This window comes from Drosophila tropicalis, unplaced genomic scaffold (genome assembly GCF_018151085.1).
Source record: "Drosophila tropicalis isolate 14030-0801.00 unplaced genomic scaffold, ASM1815108v1 contig_573, whole genome shotgun sequence".
Classification (NCBI taxonomy): domain Eukaryota; kingdom Metazoa; phylum Arthropoda; class Insecta; order Diptera; family Drosophilidae; genus Drosophila; species Drosophila tropicalis.
In genome coordinates, this window is record NW_027173049.1 from 2465200 (window position 1) to 2482842 (window position 17643).

General features: G+C 39.6%; 3 protein-coding genes across 7 annotated transcripts; 1 reads left to right on the forward strand and 2 right to left on the reverse strand.

The window, feature by feature from the left end:
* Positions 1-806: 806 nt before the first annotated feature.
* tamo (PUB and ZnF_RBZ domain-containing protein tamozhennic) lies at positions 807-10082 on the reverse strand. Of its 4 annotated transcripts, none has more exons than XM_068288164.1 (4): positions 9454-10082; positions 3667-4034; positions 2283-3596; positions 807-2213 (listed from the first exon to the last, which is right to left on the reverse strand). In XM_068288164.1, exons 2-4 carry the CDS (start codon positions 3988-3990, stop codon positions 1383-1385), a joined length of 2469 nt encoding a protein of 822 aa, XP_068144265.1. In that variant the 5' UTR covers positions 3991-4034; positions 9454-10082; the 3' UTR covers positions 807-1382. The 4 variants fall into 4 exon arrangements, with proteins under 4 accessions (XP_068144265.1, XP_068144268.1, XP_068144267.1 ...); XM_068288167.1 differs by having other exon boundaries at positions 9949-10063; XM_068288166.1 differs by lacking the exon at positions 9454-10082 and adding an exon at positions 6280-6421.
* Positions 10083-10874: 792 nt separating this feature from the next.
* Positions 10875-12148, forward strand: Zfrp8 (Zinc finger protein RP-8). The gene is made up of 3 exons (XM_068288173.1): positions 10875-11210; positions 11289-11373; positions 11437-12148. Exons 1-3 carry the CDS (start codon positions 10942-10944, stop codon positions 12127-12129), a joined length of 1047 nt encoding a protein of 348 aa, XP_068144274.1. The 5' UTR covers positions 10875-10941; the 3' UTR covers positions 12130-12148.
* On the reverse strand, positions 12145-15076 carry Naa35 (N-alpha-acetyltransferase 35). 2 transcript variants are annotated; one of them, XM_068288170.1, is made up of 6 exons: positions 14865-15076; positions 14415-14802; positions 13784-14351; positions 13545-13726; positions 12414-13475; positions 12145-12358 (listed from the first exon to the last, which is right to left on the reverse strand). In XM_068288170.1, exons 1-6 carry the CDS (start codon positions 14873-14875, stop codon positions 12218-12220), a joined length of 2352 nt encoding a protein of 783 aa, XP_068144271.1. In that variant the 5' UTR covers positions 14876-15076; the 3' UTR covers positions 12145-12217. The 2 variants fall into 2 exon arrangements, with proteins under 2 accessions (XP_068144271.1, XP_068144269.1); XM_068288168.1 differs by having other exon boundaries at positions 13781-14351; positions 14865-15075.
* Positions 15077-17643: the final 2567 nt, after the last annotated feature.

Here is a 17643-nt window from a genome sequence, read left to right on the forward strand (position 1 = left end):
TTCCTTGTCTAACTCGTTCTTCATGATTGTTTATGATTATTTCTTGTTAGTTATTTGGTTTGAACTGATCAATAACTGCTTAAATAAATTTATTTACAAAAGGCATTTTGGGTACAGCATATTAACAAGAAACAGAATTCAAAGTCGGAAATAATTTTTGATGCGGGTGTGTTTGTTTTAGATTTTAAACAAAAGGTACATGGTTTTATTACATATTTTTCCCCCTTCTTATGTGTTTATAAAAATATTTGTGTTTTTGTTTTTATTTAGGGTTCGTTTAACATTTCGCACTTAGTTTTAATTGTAACAATTCTAACAAACAAATCACTTGTGGGACACTGTGCGGTGCGGCATGGTGGGTAGATCAAACAAGGGACTGCATCTTCTTCAGTAGTCTATTCGGAAAAAGTCGGCGCATCGGGGCAGGGAACAGCAAATGTATACGTAGCAATAACAAAACTTGAATTGCAATTAGAAATTGATTTAAGTTAACAACCTGTTCTCTTGTTCTTTATATTAACTGTTGTTCATTTTTATGTGGGTAAGTAATCGTATTTACGCTTAGCTCGGTCTCTCAAGTTAAATTTCTGGATTATACAGTGGAGTTAGGTATGGATTTGTTTTGTTTTTGATGAAAATTTCGGTACATTTGCTGGTTTGGTATTTAATATTAAACTAGTATAAAATATATATATTTATATATGTGTGTATGTATATATAAATGTGTGTGTATGTAGATACGCGCGATATAAATATACTTTCTCATTCCGAATATACATTTGTCTTGTAAATGGTAACTATGTATATTTGTTTATCGTATATAATTATCAGTTTTAATTTCTTTTTATTTTACCAGAAATTTACAATGCTGAAAGTTTGCTTTCTACCTTTCTCTTGCTCAATTGCTCACACACAGATTGGTTGATTATAAATATAAAGGTAGAGCGGGGAGGCACATAAATTGAAACAGAAATGTCCTTATCCAATTTGAAAGGGGTGGGGGTGGGGGGGAGGAGAAGGAGAAGGAGAGGGGAAAACGAACTAGAACTAATTAAAGCATGTATTCTACATATGTATGTACCTATGCATTGTGCCAATGGAGGTGGTACTAAGGGGAGGGGGTGGGAGGGAACTAAGTAATATGTATTTACAAGAAGAAGGCCCTAAACTATACCAGACTAGACCTCATACACGGAGGCTAAACAGTTTTCGGATTTCGTACAAAAATATATATGTATAAGTATAATAATTTTTTATGCATTATAAATTTATATCCATTTCTCTATACTGCTTATATCACTTTCAGGGTGAAAAGAACAGTTGATAATGATGCTTGATGATGACGATTATGATTGTGATGATAACGATGTTCGACCATGATCTTAAACGCATGTGGAGGATGCGTGTGACACATTGGATGCTGATGCTGTCGCAGCCGCTGTGGAAGCTGCTTCTAGATTGAAGTCCTTGCTGCGGCAGCACATTTCACAGATGCGCTTCGTGTTTGGATTGAGGAACGTGCAGAAGCGGCAACTCCATTCATTGGGGCTAGTCACAATCAGTTGAGTGGACACAGGAGGCGGGTGTTTGGCTATAGCGCCAGTTTTATTGCGCGACCCTGTGGCCCTATTGTCTATCGTAGCTGTTTTCAGAGCGGATTTCATTTTCTTCAAGCCGGCACTGCTGCTGTTGGGTGCGGGTGTAGGAGCTGCAGCCTGAACGACGCAGCTGGGCTCACGTCTGCTCTGGTGCGTTGAGGACGCAGACTTTGCTTTGTCAGGATTGGTGTGGGGACCGGCTGTGGCTCGTGTTGTGGACGGTTTGGCCGTCGATACATCACGTCGTTTGTCCCCCGGACTAGCCACACCATTGTTCAAGGTCAGCGAGTCCAAGTCAAGACTCTGCATTAACAGATCTTCTCGGTCGCCCAGGTCTTTTGAATACCCAGATCGTTCCAGGTTCTTAAATACATAATTCCAGGACTCAAAGCTGCCCACACCCTCCTGAACTTTAGGCATCAGAGGAGGCGAAGTGCTGCCCAGAGTTGTGAATCCATCCAGGCTAGCGGATTCATATCCCGACATATCCAATACGGTTGTGGGTATATCTTGCTCATCAACTGGTACCCTACGATGTCGGCTATCCGCGGTAGCTGTTCCACTTTGCCGCTCCTTCAATTCCTTGTGCAATTTTCGATTATTGTCCATAGGGTCCTAAAGAAAAACACAAGCCAAGAATTTAAAATTTGCTTCTCTTTGTAAATATTCATTTGGTACACTTACTTGTGGCATCAGCTCAGCATGTTTATGCTTGTCAGTCGGATTGCTGCCGCCTGCCTCGGCCAGAGATCGCATGCGGCTGCTTTTGGGCATAGGACGAGCATAGACATACGTGTCCTGTGCCGCGGTGGATCGTGAAGTCTGCGGCTGAGGTATTGTGGTAGGCAGATCGTAGCCTGCATAGGCCATTAAGTCCCGGGGTTGAGCATACATAGCATTCATTTTTGATCTAATTTGACCGGACCCCCGTGGAGCCGCCGCCTGATACATTCGCGGGTCGTACTCGTGTGCCCCAAAGTCATGCTGCGTCAGTTGGGCACGCTCATCGAAATCGATAAGATGATGATCCGGCGGATAAGTGCTCTGGCGATGCTGCATAGCAGCCAGGGCAGCTGCGGTCGCTGCCGGGGGCGCTGACTGGTGATAGCCACAGCTGTGCATTGGAGTTTGTGATGCCGCTGAACCTGACCCTGGTTTCTCAATGGTGGCATACATATTTTGCTCCATCGTGCCATAGCCATCGGAGGGCGGGCCATATTGAGCGTTTTGTAGGTGGCTGGAGATGTTGTATGGCAGAGGGTAACGATTCCCGGGAGCATTGTAGGCACCAGCCACAGCCGCATATGAGGCACTACTGCTAAGGCTTAATCCGTCCAGGCAATCGTATGGCGTCTCATAAACATGAGGATGAGAGTGAGGATGGTGACACTGCTGATGCTGCTCGAACGAGTGTCGATGTGGCAGTACGGCATGTGGCTCTTGATAGTGCTCGAGACTGCGGGAGTGCGTCATCAAGGTGCTCGACGACTGTGATGTCGGTGGAGCGGGATATGGCGGTAGAAATTTACCCGCCTCTTTGGACTTGAGATTCATAGGCGGGTTATTGGGATGGTAAACACAACTGGGATTTCCGTGAACGGCACAGGCAGCAGTTGACCCCTTACTTGGCGGTCCCGCTGCTCCCACGTTGCTGTAGGTGTTCTCAACGGGTTTACGCCTCTTCTCGCTCAGTCGATAGGCCATCTCCTTAATTGTTTGTGTGGTGCCTCCGACATGCCGTTCGCGATAATGGAGAATATCCTGCCAACTGCAGGTAAATCCAGCTGCGGTTAGTCCAGCATAGATCGTCTTCATAATCTGACATTCCACATAGGCGGCCATGGCATCTCTAGAGACATTAGTGACTTGATCCGGACAAATTGGACCATCAAGGACAAAGGTATCCTCCGCGGTCTTTCGATAGCCCATGGCAAGTAAGAGCTTTTCAGCATCCACTAGATTGGACTGCACCTCATGCTGATAGTAGCCGGAGTAGGTCTAAAATGGTAATAAAAGTAACACGCTGAAAAAGGAACCTTTTGAAAAGAGTTATGTATCCGGCTCTTACCCTCAGTACCCGGAACTCCTTGCGCCAGGGTTTCGTGAACAAATTATTGGCATACTGACTGATGGCCTCAAAGCCCACTATTGCATTTTGGGCTGTAAAACTTGGTAATTCTCGCACCGTCTTCCGCAACACCTGCTCCGTCTCTGGTAGGAAGAACTTGCGATCATGCGGCACCACACAGAGAAATTCCTTGAGGCAGCCTTCCAACTTTTTACGCTCCTCCAATTTTTTGATACTTTCCTCCGTTTCAAGGTACGACCAATGGTAACGCAATATCTCCGCCCACAGATCGGGCAAGATTTCGCGGGGAACAAAGTCCGACATAATGCTTTGGGGTCAAGGACTCGCATTCAATGAGCCGTACTCTCCTGCAATAAGAGAAGAAAAACGAAATATGAAAACTTGTTGAAAAAGTTCCACAACACGTCGGCTACAATGAGATACATTCTTTTTCCTTTTTTTTTTATTTTCACTTATCCTTAGACCTTGAATCTTAGCTATTGATTTTCACCAAGAATAGGAGGAGGGCCACAAGGAACTGAGACATCCCTAATGGGTTGCTGCTGCATTTGCTTGACATGAATCACCATCGACCGCCGCGCACAACTTTATATCCAAGGCATATGCGTCATGGGCCCCTTACCCCTTCATCAGCGTGTTCGCATAAGTAATATCTAGCTTAGTATGTGTAATAACTACATATGTATGTATGTACATATGTACATATACATATGCACATACAAACATAGGAACAAATACTGGACTGATACCAAGCAAACAATGAAATTCTAGCGGGTTTCGTGTCATCGATATTGCTTCGCAAAAGCCCACTTATCAACCGGACAACAACTGACACAACAATAATATGTATGTATATGTGATTAGATTTAGCTTAGTAACAATTACCGACTTTAGTATACCGTGCCCCAATTATGGACGCCAGTGCGACACTTTAACGATTGTTAAATATTAGAACTAAAATAGCTTCGAGATGGAATTTCATTTATCAATCATCAACGTCGTATAGCACCAGTAGTCGATAAAACATATGTAAATAATAACTGGGGGACTCCCCGCTTGTTCTTTTAAATGTATTTGGAATGATTCCGAATGACTTTTTAAACCCTTGAATTAAGAGTATATTCATTTTGGTCAGAAGTGTGCAACGCATAAAAGGAAGCATTTCCGACCATATAAAGTATATATATATTCTTGATCAGCATGACGAGACGAGTTCATTTAGCCATGTCCGTCCGTCCATCTGGAACAACGCAAAATTTTGCATGTAGGCTTGTATATACTGCAGGCGTTGTATATCTCGGATTATTGGTTATATTTGTTATTTCCTATGCTAAGATTGTAAGCAAAGAGTTACCAAAAAAGTTGAAAGGGTATACAAACTTTGACGCGGTTGAAGTTAGCACTGGCCCACTGGTTTTAAAATTAATTTGTAACAATACGAAAAGACCGCAGAAGTGCGAAACCCCACAAACACCTTTGGAATTTCTTTGACATCCTCGATAATACTATATAGTAATGGAGAGTGCCCGGTTGTGGGCTCTGAATCATAATTAATTGGGAAACTAATATGTTGGAGTTTAGTAACTTTGAAAGCGTATTAAGTTGACTTATCTGGAACTAGTTCGGTTTGTGGCCGTTTGGTTTTTACATATGTATGTAGCTACGCAGAATTGTATTTATAATTACTTAATTAACTGTCAGCTGTACACCATTCCCCCACTCATTCCATTGCCCCTTAGCCAAACCGCAAAAGCATTCTAACAGTCAATTAATTAGAGAAAAACTAAAAAAAATTGAAAATGTCAGAAAAACCTTCGATGAGCTCGACAGATAGATGAATTCCCAATGAATACATACGGATTACAACTGTTGTAGTAATTCGGGCAAATCCAATTGTGAACTAAATTCAAAAGTTAACTTTGTGGCATTTTTTAATTATTTACACCCAGAGATTGACAGAATAAACCAAGAATGAGAAAAATTCAACGTCGATTGGACTAAAAATAAAAAAAACTGTCCCAGCCCTGTTCCGCCTAACCCTTGTTTCTTCGCCCATCTCACACTCTCTTTCTCCCCTCTGTCGTTGAATTGCAAAAATGCAAAATTCAAGAGAATTTCGGAAGAAATGAAGGAGGAAAGAATGGAATAAGAAATAGAGGGAGTAGCTGTGGGAATATAATCCAGTTTATACTGTACCTATCTCAACAACAATGGTTGCCGGTTCCGGCTACGTATAAATACTTTAACAAGATTGAAAAAACTCTACATTTATTTATCTGCTGAGCTGCTTTCGCCAAGCGATCCATTTAAGTATGGCCAAATTCATGAAAAATTCTAAACTGCATGAAAATGTCTTTTCTAGCGAAAAGGCAGAAAAGAGTTTGAGCTTGGCAGGAAACGGAAGCGTTTGATTACATTAACAGATGCTCAGCTCTGGCCAGAGAGATAGAGAGAGAGAAATTCCGCAAATTTTCACAATCTGATTTCCCAGTGTCGCTTGCTTTCGTTCTCTCTCTGTCTCTCTCTCTCTTTCTCTGCCAGTCTATCCAACATTCGGAATCGCAACCTAACTGGCCAAATGAGAAATCTTACAAATGCTTCAAGTGCCGGAAGCCAACACGGTGCCAACTCCATATACAAACACACACACATATACATATGTATGTATGCTTATCAGCTTTTTATTTAATATCTGCTTCGTTGTCTCGCTCCCTTCCCCCAGCCTCAACACCAGCACCAGCACCCCTTTGGCTGTTATCACAAAAACAGATAAAAGTCAAAGATCGTGCATTGGCCTTAAGACACAAACAAACTGAACAAAAAGCAAAATCAACGTTGAATAACCTTGAGGAATGACTCATTTCTCTTTCTCGACTAGGCGAACAAACGAGTGGGAGCGAATGAAAACGAACGAGCGACAAATCAGCACCCAAAAGCAAAGCAAAAAGAAAAGGTGCAAAAGCGACAACAACAAAAACGCAGATAATCAAGCGAAAAGCAAGCCAAGCTAAGTCAACACAACTCTCACACACCCACACACACACACATACATGAAAGATGTAACATGAAATACCGACCTTGTTCTACCCTGCACCTTGAATTTAGTCGAATTTATTAAAAAGTTGGCTGGAGTTTACATATGTATTGACGAGCAGCTTTCTCTAAAATTTTCAGCTAAAAACCTCAGATCGTCGATGAAATACTTACATATATTAGTGAATTTTGTTATTAAAACAATTATTACTGGATAGTTACGATTACAATCTGTTCAGTGGTGGTCAAGAATTTATGACGTTGTCAGTTCCTTGGCATTGGGAAATTCAAGGTACACGGCAAGGTAAAGATCATACATAAGAATACATTTTTAGTTGATAATTAGAATGCAATGCAAACAATTACAACAGTTATATTTCTACAAGTTTTAGTTTCGAACCACTCTACTGGGCTTAGGAGAATGCATCAATTAAAAATTATTTGTACAACAAATATTTGTCAGAAGTGGTGTAGTCTGAATTTGATTCTCTATTGAAACTGAAGACTTTCCAACAATTCAGGTTGCACTTATTAACTTGTTTTGCAGGTGAGAGAACCTTTCGTACCTTTCATAATTCAATGGCTAAATCTTATAGCGACTGAAGTAGGGGAGTGTTAGGAATGGGGCAATTTACTTCCTTCAACTACTTCGTAAATCATTTGTACAGTGCACGCAAATTATTTACGGGTGGCTGGCAAAAGCTTATTAGCGACACGCTCAGTGGGACTCCTCAACGACGATAGGGACCTACTTAAACTCATCTAGCCCAGCCGGCACTCAGTTGCCAATAACAACGAAAGCAGAAGTTGAAATAAATCCTAGGGAAGAGTGATAAAATCGGCTTGAAGCTATTGCAAGTGTGAACGATGCAGTCAGATTATACGCTCCTTTGTCATGTTAATAAATAGAGATAAGGCCTAACGTCAAAAATTAAATTAGGTGAGAGTTCAAAGTTTTACAAACTAAACAAATATTTATTAAGAATAAGAAAATGTCTTTGCTAAAGTTGAGCATTTGCATAGAACGTGCTCGAGCGTCTTTTAGACCTAATCCATTCTAATCCTAACCTAAAAATCAAATTGTATATTTGAAATTACAACTTTCTTAACAAAATGTCAAATCAAGTTTATGATGAAAAACTATTTATGGTAAATTAATTTTTTTGTACATTTTAGATAAGTTTTAAGAGTCCAAATCCCGGTTCGGGTGTTCGTACTTTTATTGACTATATTATTTAGATCCCATAGGAACGATTGGTGGACAACAGAGACTTTAATCGAAAACTTGGTTAGTTGCTATGCTAAGATTGTAGGCCGTTCTTAATGACGGCTATAGGAAAGGAAAAAACAAAAAACTTGCAAGGGTATACAAACTTTGTCGCGGTCGAAGTTAGCTCCAACCCTCAGGTTTACTTTGAAAATACACTATTAAAGTCTAAAAAAGTTCCTTTTGTTATTTCTCGATTAATATCTAGTTTGTACATTTCTTTAACAAAATCATGAGAATATTTAAATTCATAGATCCGATCCACAGATAGAATCACATGTAATCGGTTTCTAAGGTCAAAACATTTGTTTCTAATTTTCCTTTTTTTTTTTTTTTTTTTTACAAATTTTTGAATTAATTTTAATAGTTCTTTCAGATCATTTTTTTGTAAACCTCATTTTCTAAGGCTTTTAACTTAAAGTTAATTGAAGATAATAGATGACTTAAATTACAAATTTATTCAAAAAATTGTTTCACATTTATCTGATAGTTTTTTGATATAGAGCATATCAAAGTCGACTACCAGAAAGGCTTGCATATGATTCTAAATGCGGCTTTATCCTTCAAACCTACGCCTACGTTTCCTAATATCCAAAAATTCATAAAATAATGAAAATTAGTTTTATTGTTGACAGAAGTAGATATTAAGATAATTTCGCCTGAATTTGGAACTGGATTTCGAGCAAATGCAATTGTTTTGAAAAATATTTAAGGGTCCCCGGTAATGATATCGGTATGTACATATGTACATATATTTGAATATTTAGCTCCTAGATTTGTTTGTTCAATTTCGTTTACGACTCCCAGATAAATAAGGGTATCAAAAGGTCATTGTCGTTTGCTCCATCTCATTGCGAATTAGTATTAATTAGCTGCCCATCAGCAGATACAGGCAGACACACACATGGGTGTGTGTGTGTGTTTTCCAAATTAAATTTTTAATAAGCGCCCTCCGCACACTCACTTGTGTGTGTACACACAAATACGAACAAAACTGCTGATTGACAAATAAAATGACTGAAAATATTGTGCTGACTAAATTTGCAGTTTACAATGTGGTCAAAAGGGGATTTTCGGGATGATTTTATTGATTTTGGTACATAGTTTGCCTGTGTGTGTGCAAGTGTGTGTTTGTGCCCTTATACACTCTTCGTATATACAAAGTGATGATTTGGTTTATTGATTAGCCATTTCTGATTCACTTTAGCGCAACAGTTTGAATAGAACTGATTCGATCCCTTTTTATCTCCTCATCGATTCTCTTTCTTGAACATTTTATTTCGAATCTTTTTCACTTATTGCTGGCAAACTGACAAAAAAGTTTCGTTTCAAGCAACGGGCAACGTACAACCGGCAATTGTTTGTGGCAGGGTGCTCCAATTCTTATTTTCAGCCGATGCGTTACTAAATTTAGCTCACTCGGCTTAGTCAGAACAGACATGGGGCCACCAAGGGGCGGAACTTACAGAAATTCCTTAAAATGCTTTTATGAATTTTCATTTTTGCATTATCCTTTGCATCGCCTATCACTGTTGCGGGAGTGGTGGCAGCGGGGCAACACAGTGAACAGATTTCCCTGCCTTCTGCTGTTTCGTTGCCAAATTTTGCTGCTTGGATGTGTGCGTATTTGTGTGTGTTGCCCCACAATCGCTATCCCTTTCCCACCCTCTTGATGCTGCTGGCGTGCGTATGTGTAGGTGGTTTACGTTTATTTTTAGCACTCCGAAAGGAAACACGATGAGACTGCGACAGCTTCCGCAATTGATGGACCTAACTGGTCTGATGTTGTTTGTTGTTACTGAAACCAGCTGCTGTTGCCGTAGTTGAGACTTCGTTGCAGTTGCTTTTGTAATGCTATTAACAAATATTTCAACCTCCCCCAGTGCCACTTGTCACTCGCAATGCTTCTTCTTTCTTCTGCTCTTTATTTCACTTTTTTCTAATATATTTCAGCTTATTGCCTTGTTATCTCACTGTGGTTGCTGCACTTGCACTCCGAATTTAACCAGTCTTATGGTTTTCTATTGTATTTGCGTATTGAAATAAAAAATAATAACAATTTAACCGACCGCATACCCGTGTACTTAGAAAATAAAAACAACACTGGAAAAAAATTAGGAGAAAAAAATAATCGATTCATTCACTAATCGATAAAGTAATCATTCTTTAAATAAATAATATTCGATTTAAAACACTGAAAAAAGTCCGAGGCACCATATTTTTTATAATACACATTTCTTGTGTATTATAACGACGTCACAATTTTATTTAACTAAATTACATGATATTTTTTAAACTACTCTTGTCAAATTCATCTACTTCACTTTTTGTTCATTGAAATTTGCAAAAGGTTTGGTTTACATTTTTAGGATATATTGAGATTTTTCCTTCAAATGGGTGAAGAAAGCGGGTATCTAACGATAAAATTGACCAGCTTTTTTGGGAAACAAGAAGGTCAATATTCAATAATTTTGTTCTGTATATTTGTGCAAATGAGACGCTGTTTTTTCCTTTGCCACTTCTGTGGCTTTCTAGTATTGATAGTGAAGTTTGAAAAATCATTGCCTTTTGACATATGAAATATTCCCTAAGTTATATTTTAAAAATTCCTTGATCTTCTCTTTTTTAATTGTTTTTTTTTTGTTTCAATAAATTGTTGTTTTGTTTCAAAAAATTTTGCCAATTGACACACACGAAAAAATTCAATTTAACTAATTTATATTTATACTATTTAGATATTAATTTACACAAATTAAAAACAACTTAACACTTAAGCATAAAATTTATAAATCCCAAATGTTTCATTCATTTTCTAACAAAAATTTTTTTGATTTGTTTTCTAGTACTGTATTTCAGTTTTACAGCACTACTGCAGCAATTTGTAAAGTTTACAGCACTTATTTGAAACAGCTGTTCACCACGCGCTATAGCTTATTCTAAAAATCAACAAAATAATGGACGATGTTGAGCTTGGATTTGCCGAGGAACGTGATGCGGCGTGGCTGAGCAATCGCTATTTTCCAAGTAAGTTAGGTGGACAACCAGCATGGCTGGAATTGAAGGAACTTCCCAGTACACAAGAACTACAGTGCAACAAGTGCCAGGATCAAAAAAGTTTTCTTTGCCAACTATACGCATCTTACAACGATGACCATAACTTCCATCGTTCTATTTATATGTTTGTTTGTCGAAACAAAAGCTGTCAGGAGGCTAACCAAGCGGAGTAAGTCTTAAGTCAAGAGAAAACCTATGTATGTATACTAGTAATTTATGATGTACATTTATGTATATTCACCTTCAGCGCCATTACAGTGTTACGATCGCAGTTGTCGCTAAAGAATGCTTATTACTCCGAGGAGGAGCCACTAGAAGACGGTGAAGCCTTGGTATAGATATTAACGAATATAAAAGTGGGTTTTGTAGTGTTAAACATAATTGGTTATTTTCAGCCTCCCATCCCAAGCCCAAAGAAGCTCTGCGCTGCTTGCGGGTGCCATGCACCTCATGCCTGTAGCCGCTGCAAAGCCGTCCACTACTGCTCTTCTGGACATCAACGAGCGCACTGGGCTCAGCACAAGGCAACTTGTGGTTCAACTATTACCACCGAGGCCTATAAACCTCTAGCAGAAATAGAATTTCCAGAATTTGAGATTGTAATGGAAGCCAATCCTGAGGAAAGTAATGCTGAACCCGGTAAGGATGAAAAGGAACGGTTGGCTGAATTCAAGCAACTCGAAGCCCAGGGAAAAACGGGAGATCTGAGCAATGTCTCAGAGGCGGAGATGGACAAATATTTTGGTCAAACGGCGATGACTGTAGATGATAAAATTTTTCGCCATTTCAAAAAGCAAATTTCCCTAGAACCCGAACAGATAATACGTTATCAACGAGGAGGCAATCCCCTCTGGATAACTAATGTGGCCGAGACTGTGGAAAGTCAACTAGAAATTGAGCAGTGTCCTAATTGTGGAGGCGAACGACAATTCGAATTCCAGATAATGCCTCAAATGTTAACCCTCCTTAAAGATGAGCAACTGGATTGGGGCATATTGGCTGTATATACTTGCAGCAAGAGTTGTCCGATTCAGGGATATGTAAAGGAGTATGTCATTAAACAAGACATTTTGGAAACGCAAGAATAGAATCTAACACACAAGTGAATACACAGAAATTTTATTTTAACAATTAAGAAACGCAATGGGATTTGGTGGAGTATAATGTAGGTGATAGCTACTTTAGCTTGATAATGGGAAAATAGTTATGTTTCGAGAAATCAAAGTCAGGCTGTCGTTTGAGACCCTTCTGGTGACCGCGAGCCAGCACGTTCATTACCACAAAGTTTGTTCGAGCGATTTGCAGCAAGTCCAAAATCTAAAGAATATAAAGATTTTATTTATATTCTAATTTCTGAATTGTGTTAACTTACTTCCTGTTCCGGATTCTGAATGCTCTCCAGAACATTGCGCGCCTGATCAAAATGCTTGGCGGCCAGGCTATACAGCTCCTCCACACTAGGTCGCATCATATGATCTCTAATGTTCTTGAATTCGGCATAAGAAACCGGCGGCGGGCTGGTCAACGTTACAAAGGGTTGGAAGCGGCGATTATATCGGATCTCTTCATTGTCGAACTTGGACATGGGCAGACGCACACGTCCATCTTTGGTCAAAGCGGCCATGGCCTTGTACATGCCTCCACAGAGACTGAGAAGGGCATGGTAATAGACAATCTCGCATCGATATGGTCTTTGTTGCTTTTTATTCTTTCTTGACTTGGCGGCCTTGTTTCGATTCTTTCCCGAGTTGTTACCACCGCCACCACTACTGCTGCCGTTTGCTTGAATCTTGCTTTGGTGCTCGGCATACTCCTCCTGAGCCAGCAAAATATTCTCAGTGCGTGTCAGAGCCGACACGAGAAAGCCCACTAAAAACTCATAGGGATACCAATAAATGTAGAGGAACTCGTGGACAGCATAAAGTTCCAGTTCAAAGCCAGACATCAGAAAGATCAGCATGGCACGGAAGCAATTGTACAGAACCCATGTGGAGAAGTGAGTGCTGTGCTTAAGGGCAGTGGCGTGCAGTTCATTGCCTTCCAGTGCCCGTTCATTGGCCAATTGATTCATTAGCGAATCCAGTCGGGCGGCGTCCACTTGTATTGTGTCAAAGTTTTCTATTAGTCGGGCTAATTTGTCCCGTTGTCTTGCCCTATTGAACCCGCAAATTCGTATGAATTGATTAAACGTGTTCATGTTAATGCAGTACCGAAAGAAAGTCTCCAAATGTTGCTGCACCTTTGGATCCGAGGCCACTGGGTGCTTGGCATTCAGCACAGGCGGTGAGTTGAAGATTTGTACAGAGTGGCGAAGAAATTGCTTCATCGGCTGCTTGCCATGGACCAGACGAATGCTGGAGCTAAAAAGACTTTGCAGCACGCTGCGAGACAGGATACACTGACCCGACTTGCGACTGTACTCGATGAAAAAGTTCTGCCAAGACAACCAGAAGCGGAATAGGTGATACATAGTTTTGGGAAGAAATTATCAATGACTGCCTACCAGAGCCGAATAATAATCCTTGTGGCGTATGATTTTGCAGGCATACTTAAAGCGTGAGATCATCTCTTCCAGAAACTGATAGCTACTTGGTCTGTCTTTAATTTTAATGCTGCGCGGAAACGTCGGTGGCTGACTGCGATCATGAATACGTGGCGAGAAACCCATTGGATTGGGTGCCTCAGCTGCAAGAAAGTCATTTAATACATTTCCATATAAATCTCATAGTTACAACTTACAACCGTCTACAGGCTGAGTGCCCCGATCTATGGTCCGCCGGATCAAAGGCATGAGTTCCGAGGCCACATTAAGATTTTTATAAATGTCGTTAATAGCTTCCTCGGCACTGTCAGCCCCAGCCATAAGCTCCACTTGGTAAATGGCCTGGAAGAGATGGCGCATAAACCGCAACCGATGCACTACCGACATGCTATCGTCCGGCGATGATAACTGCTTGCATTTCCGGACTAGACTATCCTCCACTTCCTTCAGCATTGCGGCAATGGAGGCCGGTTGCGCCTTTTCCGCAGACAATAAAGCGGAATTACCATACAATTGAAAATCCTCTTCTTCATTGACTCCCGCCATGACAATAATGTTCTTAACGACGGCAATCAGATTGCGCACAGCCGTACAGAATGCCCGCAATGGTCGATCCTGTATCTGTGCAGGAGCATGCAAATAAAGACACGTGAAAAGCACTTGATCCATAGAATTACCCTCTAGCCATGAGACAAAACATGCGAATAAGGCATCAAAGATGCCAATTAGTTCTGTGGTCGTCAATTCATCCAACTTGATAACGCCCATCTAGAAAGAGAATTAACAGACATTAAACAAGATGTCAAGATCTCGCGACTGGTAAGAACAAACCGCAACGGCAGCTTCAAAGGAGGGCGGTGGCAAGTCTTGTTTGTCGAATCCCATGCCCACATCCATTTTGGGATCCATTATCTCAATTGCCGACATAGCTTCGAACAGACCAAATAACATATCTTGGGCCAATTCACCCGGCAGCAGCTCGGCACAAGCTTCATGGAACTCAGCAGTCACATCGACCCAACCGTGTAGCGGGTATTGTGTGATATCTTCAGCTCCACTGGCACTCCTTATTGTGCGTTGCACTTCAGGATCCATAAATCCACATTCGCTCATGCTCCACTGCTCATGCTCCTGCTCTGCCAAATCCAAATCAGCCAGGGCACGGGCAGCGGCGGCGGCGGCAGCAGTGGCTGCCTGAAAGTCCGGAGGATCAATGACGCTGGAAAATAATTAAAGGCAGAATAGAATCAACAACAATTACATATGCTGATTTATACTCACCTTGCATTCATTTTTTTCCTGTCTAGGCGACTAATTGGGGACTACCTTACTCCAAGAAAATGTGAAAAGGAAACTGTGCTAGCCAGTCTTTGGAACCTTTGAAACAACCAAAAAGTCAAAACAAATGTCAAAACATCCACTTAATTCACTCGTTTTTTATTTTAACTTTTAATTCCATTCTCGCATAGCCACCCCCAGGGTTGCTTTTCTGTAGTTTCGATTACAACTACACTGGTCATCAGGAATTTTTTACAAAATACACTGCACAACAAAATTGCACATTTGTTCAATAAATGAGAGTTGCTGATTTTTTAGCTTACGTGTTTTTTGTTTACAAGTTATAGCTGTAAACATAAATAAAAGTGTTGGATCTTATTAATAATATATATATATATATATTATATCGCATAGAAGGTAGCATTGGGTCCGGTGGTTTGACATAATTTATGCTTATACTAAAAATTTTTCAAAATATGTTTTTGATTAATAGACTGTATGAATAATAAGGGCAGCGGATTGCGCAAATGTCATCCGAAACTCATTTGTTGTTGATTTGGCTAGGATTAAAAATAAATAAGCCACCAATTCTTACCCAGGGTCCGAAGATTTTCTTCAGTGTAAAAACATTTTAGGATCCCCCATATTGTTTTTGTAGACAATGAAGCCGTCCCATCTGGACACCTTAAAGTAAATTTTTTAGAACTATCCCGACACAAGTCTCTAACAAAATCCACTTATTAAGCCATTTCACTAATGGGAAGTCTGATGCCTGTTTCCGTTTAGCTTTGTCCGTAAAACAGTTTGGGGAGTGGTCCATAGTGTCTCATGTCACATCTGACCACCAGAAGATAAACTTGCTGTAGCATCCTGTTAATAATTCTTCTGTCTTGTGTCGCGTAGTATATTTTGAAATAAATAAGCCCGCAGTTTTCTAATAAACTTGTTTAAAAACCGATAATTTCCGACTAATTTCCTATTAATCGAAGTATACAATTAACCTTTTAAAAATTTTGCCGCTACAAAAGTAACAACTGGTACAACGTAGCACTTGGAAAATAGGGAATACAGTTAAAAAAATATATATATGTACATAAGGCTCAAAGTATAAAAAAATATAATTAATTCCTTTGTGGCTCAGCGCATTTTTATTTATTTATGTATTTGACATTTGGAAAATATTGCAAAATCAGGATAGCCGATGTACCTCTATAATGTAGAGTAAGCGTAGTTCATATATAGGATATTCATGAATTTCGACCACCAAGTTTTCCTTTTTGTGACCATCCTTTAAAAATGCTTGAGGTTTTGAGCGAGTGTTTTGTCACACTGTGTTTTTTTTTTTAAGAAATCGAGTTTTAAAAGCTGACTAACCTTTTAATTGCAAAGAGTTTTTTTTTTTTTTTTTTGCTGCTGATATTAAATTATTAAACTCGGTCTCGTTTTCTTTTGTTTTCATAAAAACTGGATACTAAATACATATTTATGTATATAAAGTGCTTAAGAACAGATTAGATGTGAAAATGCTCAAAGAAAACCACACAATTTCCAAATATTCGTTTCGTGGCCATTTTACCATATGTTTAATCAACTTCGTGTGAACTTACTACACGCATTATGGTTCATCTCATGAAACATTTTGTATGTATGTACATACACAGGGCCGTCGAGAAGATATCAGGGCCCGGTGGTAGTAAGTAGTACATACAGGTCTGGATGAAAACATCCTTTATAAAGCAATTAACTAAGTACAAATTACAGGCTTGAATAGCGTTTGAAAGAGGCGCTATCGAACGGTTCGAAAGCAGTGCTCTCGAACTTGAACAACACAAAAATACACTGAGAGAAAAAATATTCCACTTTGTTAATATCTGTTTCTTACGACCAATTATGACAAACACAAATATTACTAGAATTTGTTCGCATGCATCGACAAAGTCCCTTAAGTTGCACTTCGCCTTAAGGCTTTCTGACTGCATAGTATCAACTATTTCCACCGACTGGACCTGAAATGTTTGGCCCGAAATGGTGTCAGGTATTTATGAGATTCGTGGAGTCGTGCATCAACGTACATACATACATACATATAAATCATCAATATCAGCCTTTTCCAAATCCAAAAGGGCTGTCTATTTCATCACTAACTGGATGCCGTTGCAATGTTAATATAGGGATGGTCCGGTACTTGATCACGGTTGAGAATTAAAATGAACTATAAACAATGAGCTAAATAAATGAATATTATAAATCTGATTTTTTATAATGACAGATCACAAACTTACTTAATCCTCACGGTTGGAGCACTTGCTTGCGGCGTAGATCAGCTCCTACTTCTTACTTGGGGGGACCCAAAAGTTCTCAATATTTAATGAATAGGCAGATTTTTCACATGTGACATAAAAGTCATCCTTGTGAAATAGTCTTCTTCTACATTGAGAATGCATTTCTTGGAATTTTAAAGATTCTCGTCGAATTTTAGAGACTCAGATTTATCCGAAAGTTTTAGAGCTTTGAAACATGACCGTAGGACTTCGGATATCCTCTTCGACCGAACTTCTGACCATGTCGTCGCCTTCATTACCAAAATTAAATTGTAAGTGCGTCAAAATTACCTCAATTAACTCCAACTTTACCTATTTTTAACCATATATGTCATAATTGAAATATGTTCATTATTGTAATTCTATAAACTGATTTTGTTTAATTCAATGTTCGAACATCGAAATAGAAATTTTTAATATATTCAAATAGTACTTTTTCAAAGTCTGTCTAGTCAATTTTT

What these genes read in the sequence shown, in the direction of transcription:
- Naa35 (XM_068288168.1), bottom strand. An exon ending in CACTCAGCCTGTAGACGGTT is followed by an intron (nt 13,727 to 13,780) that starts GTAAGTTGTAAC and finishes ACTTTCTTGCAG; the next exon opens with CTGAGGCACCCAATCCAATG. An exon ending in TTCAGAATCCGGAACAGGAA is followed by an intron (nt 12,359 to 12,413) that starts GTAAGTTAACAC and finishes TATATTCTTTAG; the next exon opens with ATTTTGGACTTGCTGCAAAT.
- Zfrp8 (XM_068288173.1), top strand. Translation starts at nt 10,942, where the DNA reads ATGGACGATGTTGAGCTTGGATTTGCCGAGGAACGTGATGCGGCGTGG. An exon ending in CAGGAGGCTAACCAAGCGGA is followed by an intron (nt 11,211 to 11,288) that starts GTAAGTCTTAAG and finishes ATTCACCTTCAG; the next exon opens with CGCCATTACAGTGTTACGAT. An exon ending in TAGAAGACGGTGAAGCCTTG is followed by an intron (nt 11,374 to 11,436) that starts GTATAGATATTA and finishes GGTTATTTTCAG; the next exon opens with CCTCCCATCCCAAGCCCAAA.
- tamo (XM_068288164.1), bottom strand. Translation starts at nt 3,990, where the DNA reads ATGTCGGACTTTGTTCCCCGCGAAATCTTGCCCGATCTGTGGGCGGAG. An exon ending in AGGAGTTCCGGGTACTGAGG is followed by an intron (nt 3,597 to 3,666) that starts GTAAGAGCCGGA and finishes TTACCATTTTAG; the next exon opens with ACCTACTCCGGCTACTATCA. An exon ending in ATGCTGAGCTGATGCCACAA is followed by an intron (nt 2,214 to 2,282) that starts GTAAGTGTACCA and finishes GTTTTTCTTTAG; the next exon opens with GACCCTATGGACAATAATCG.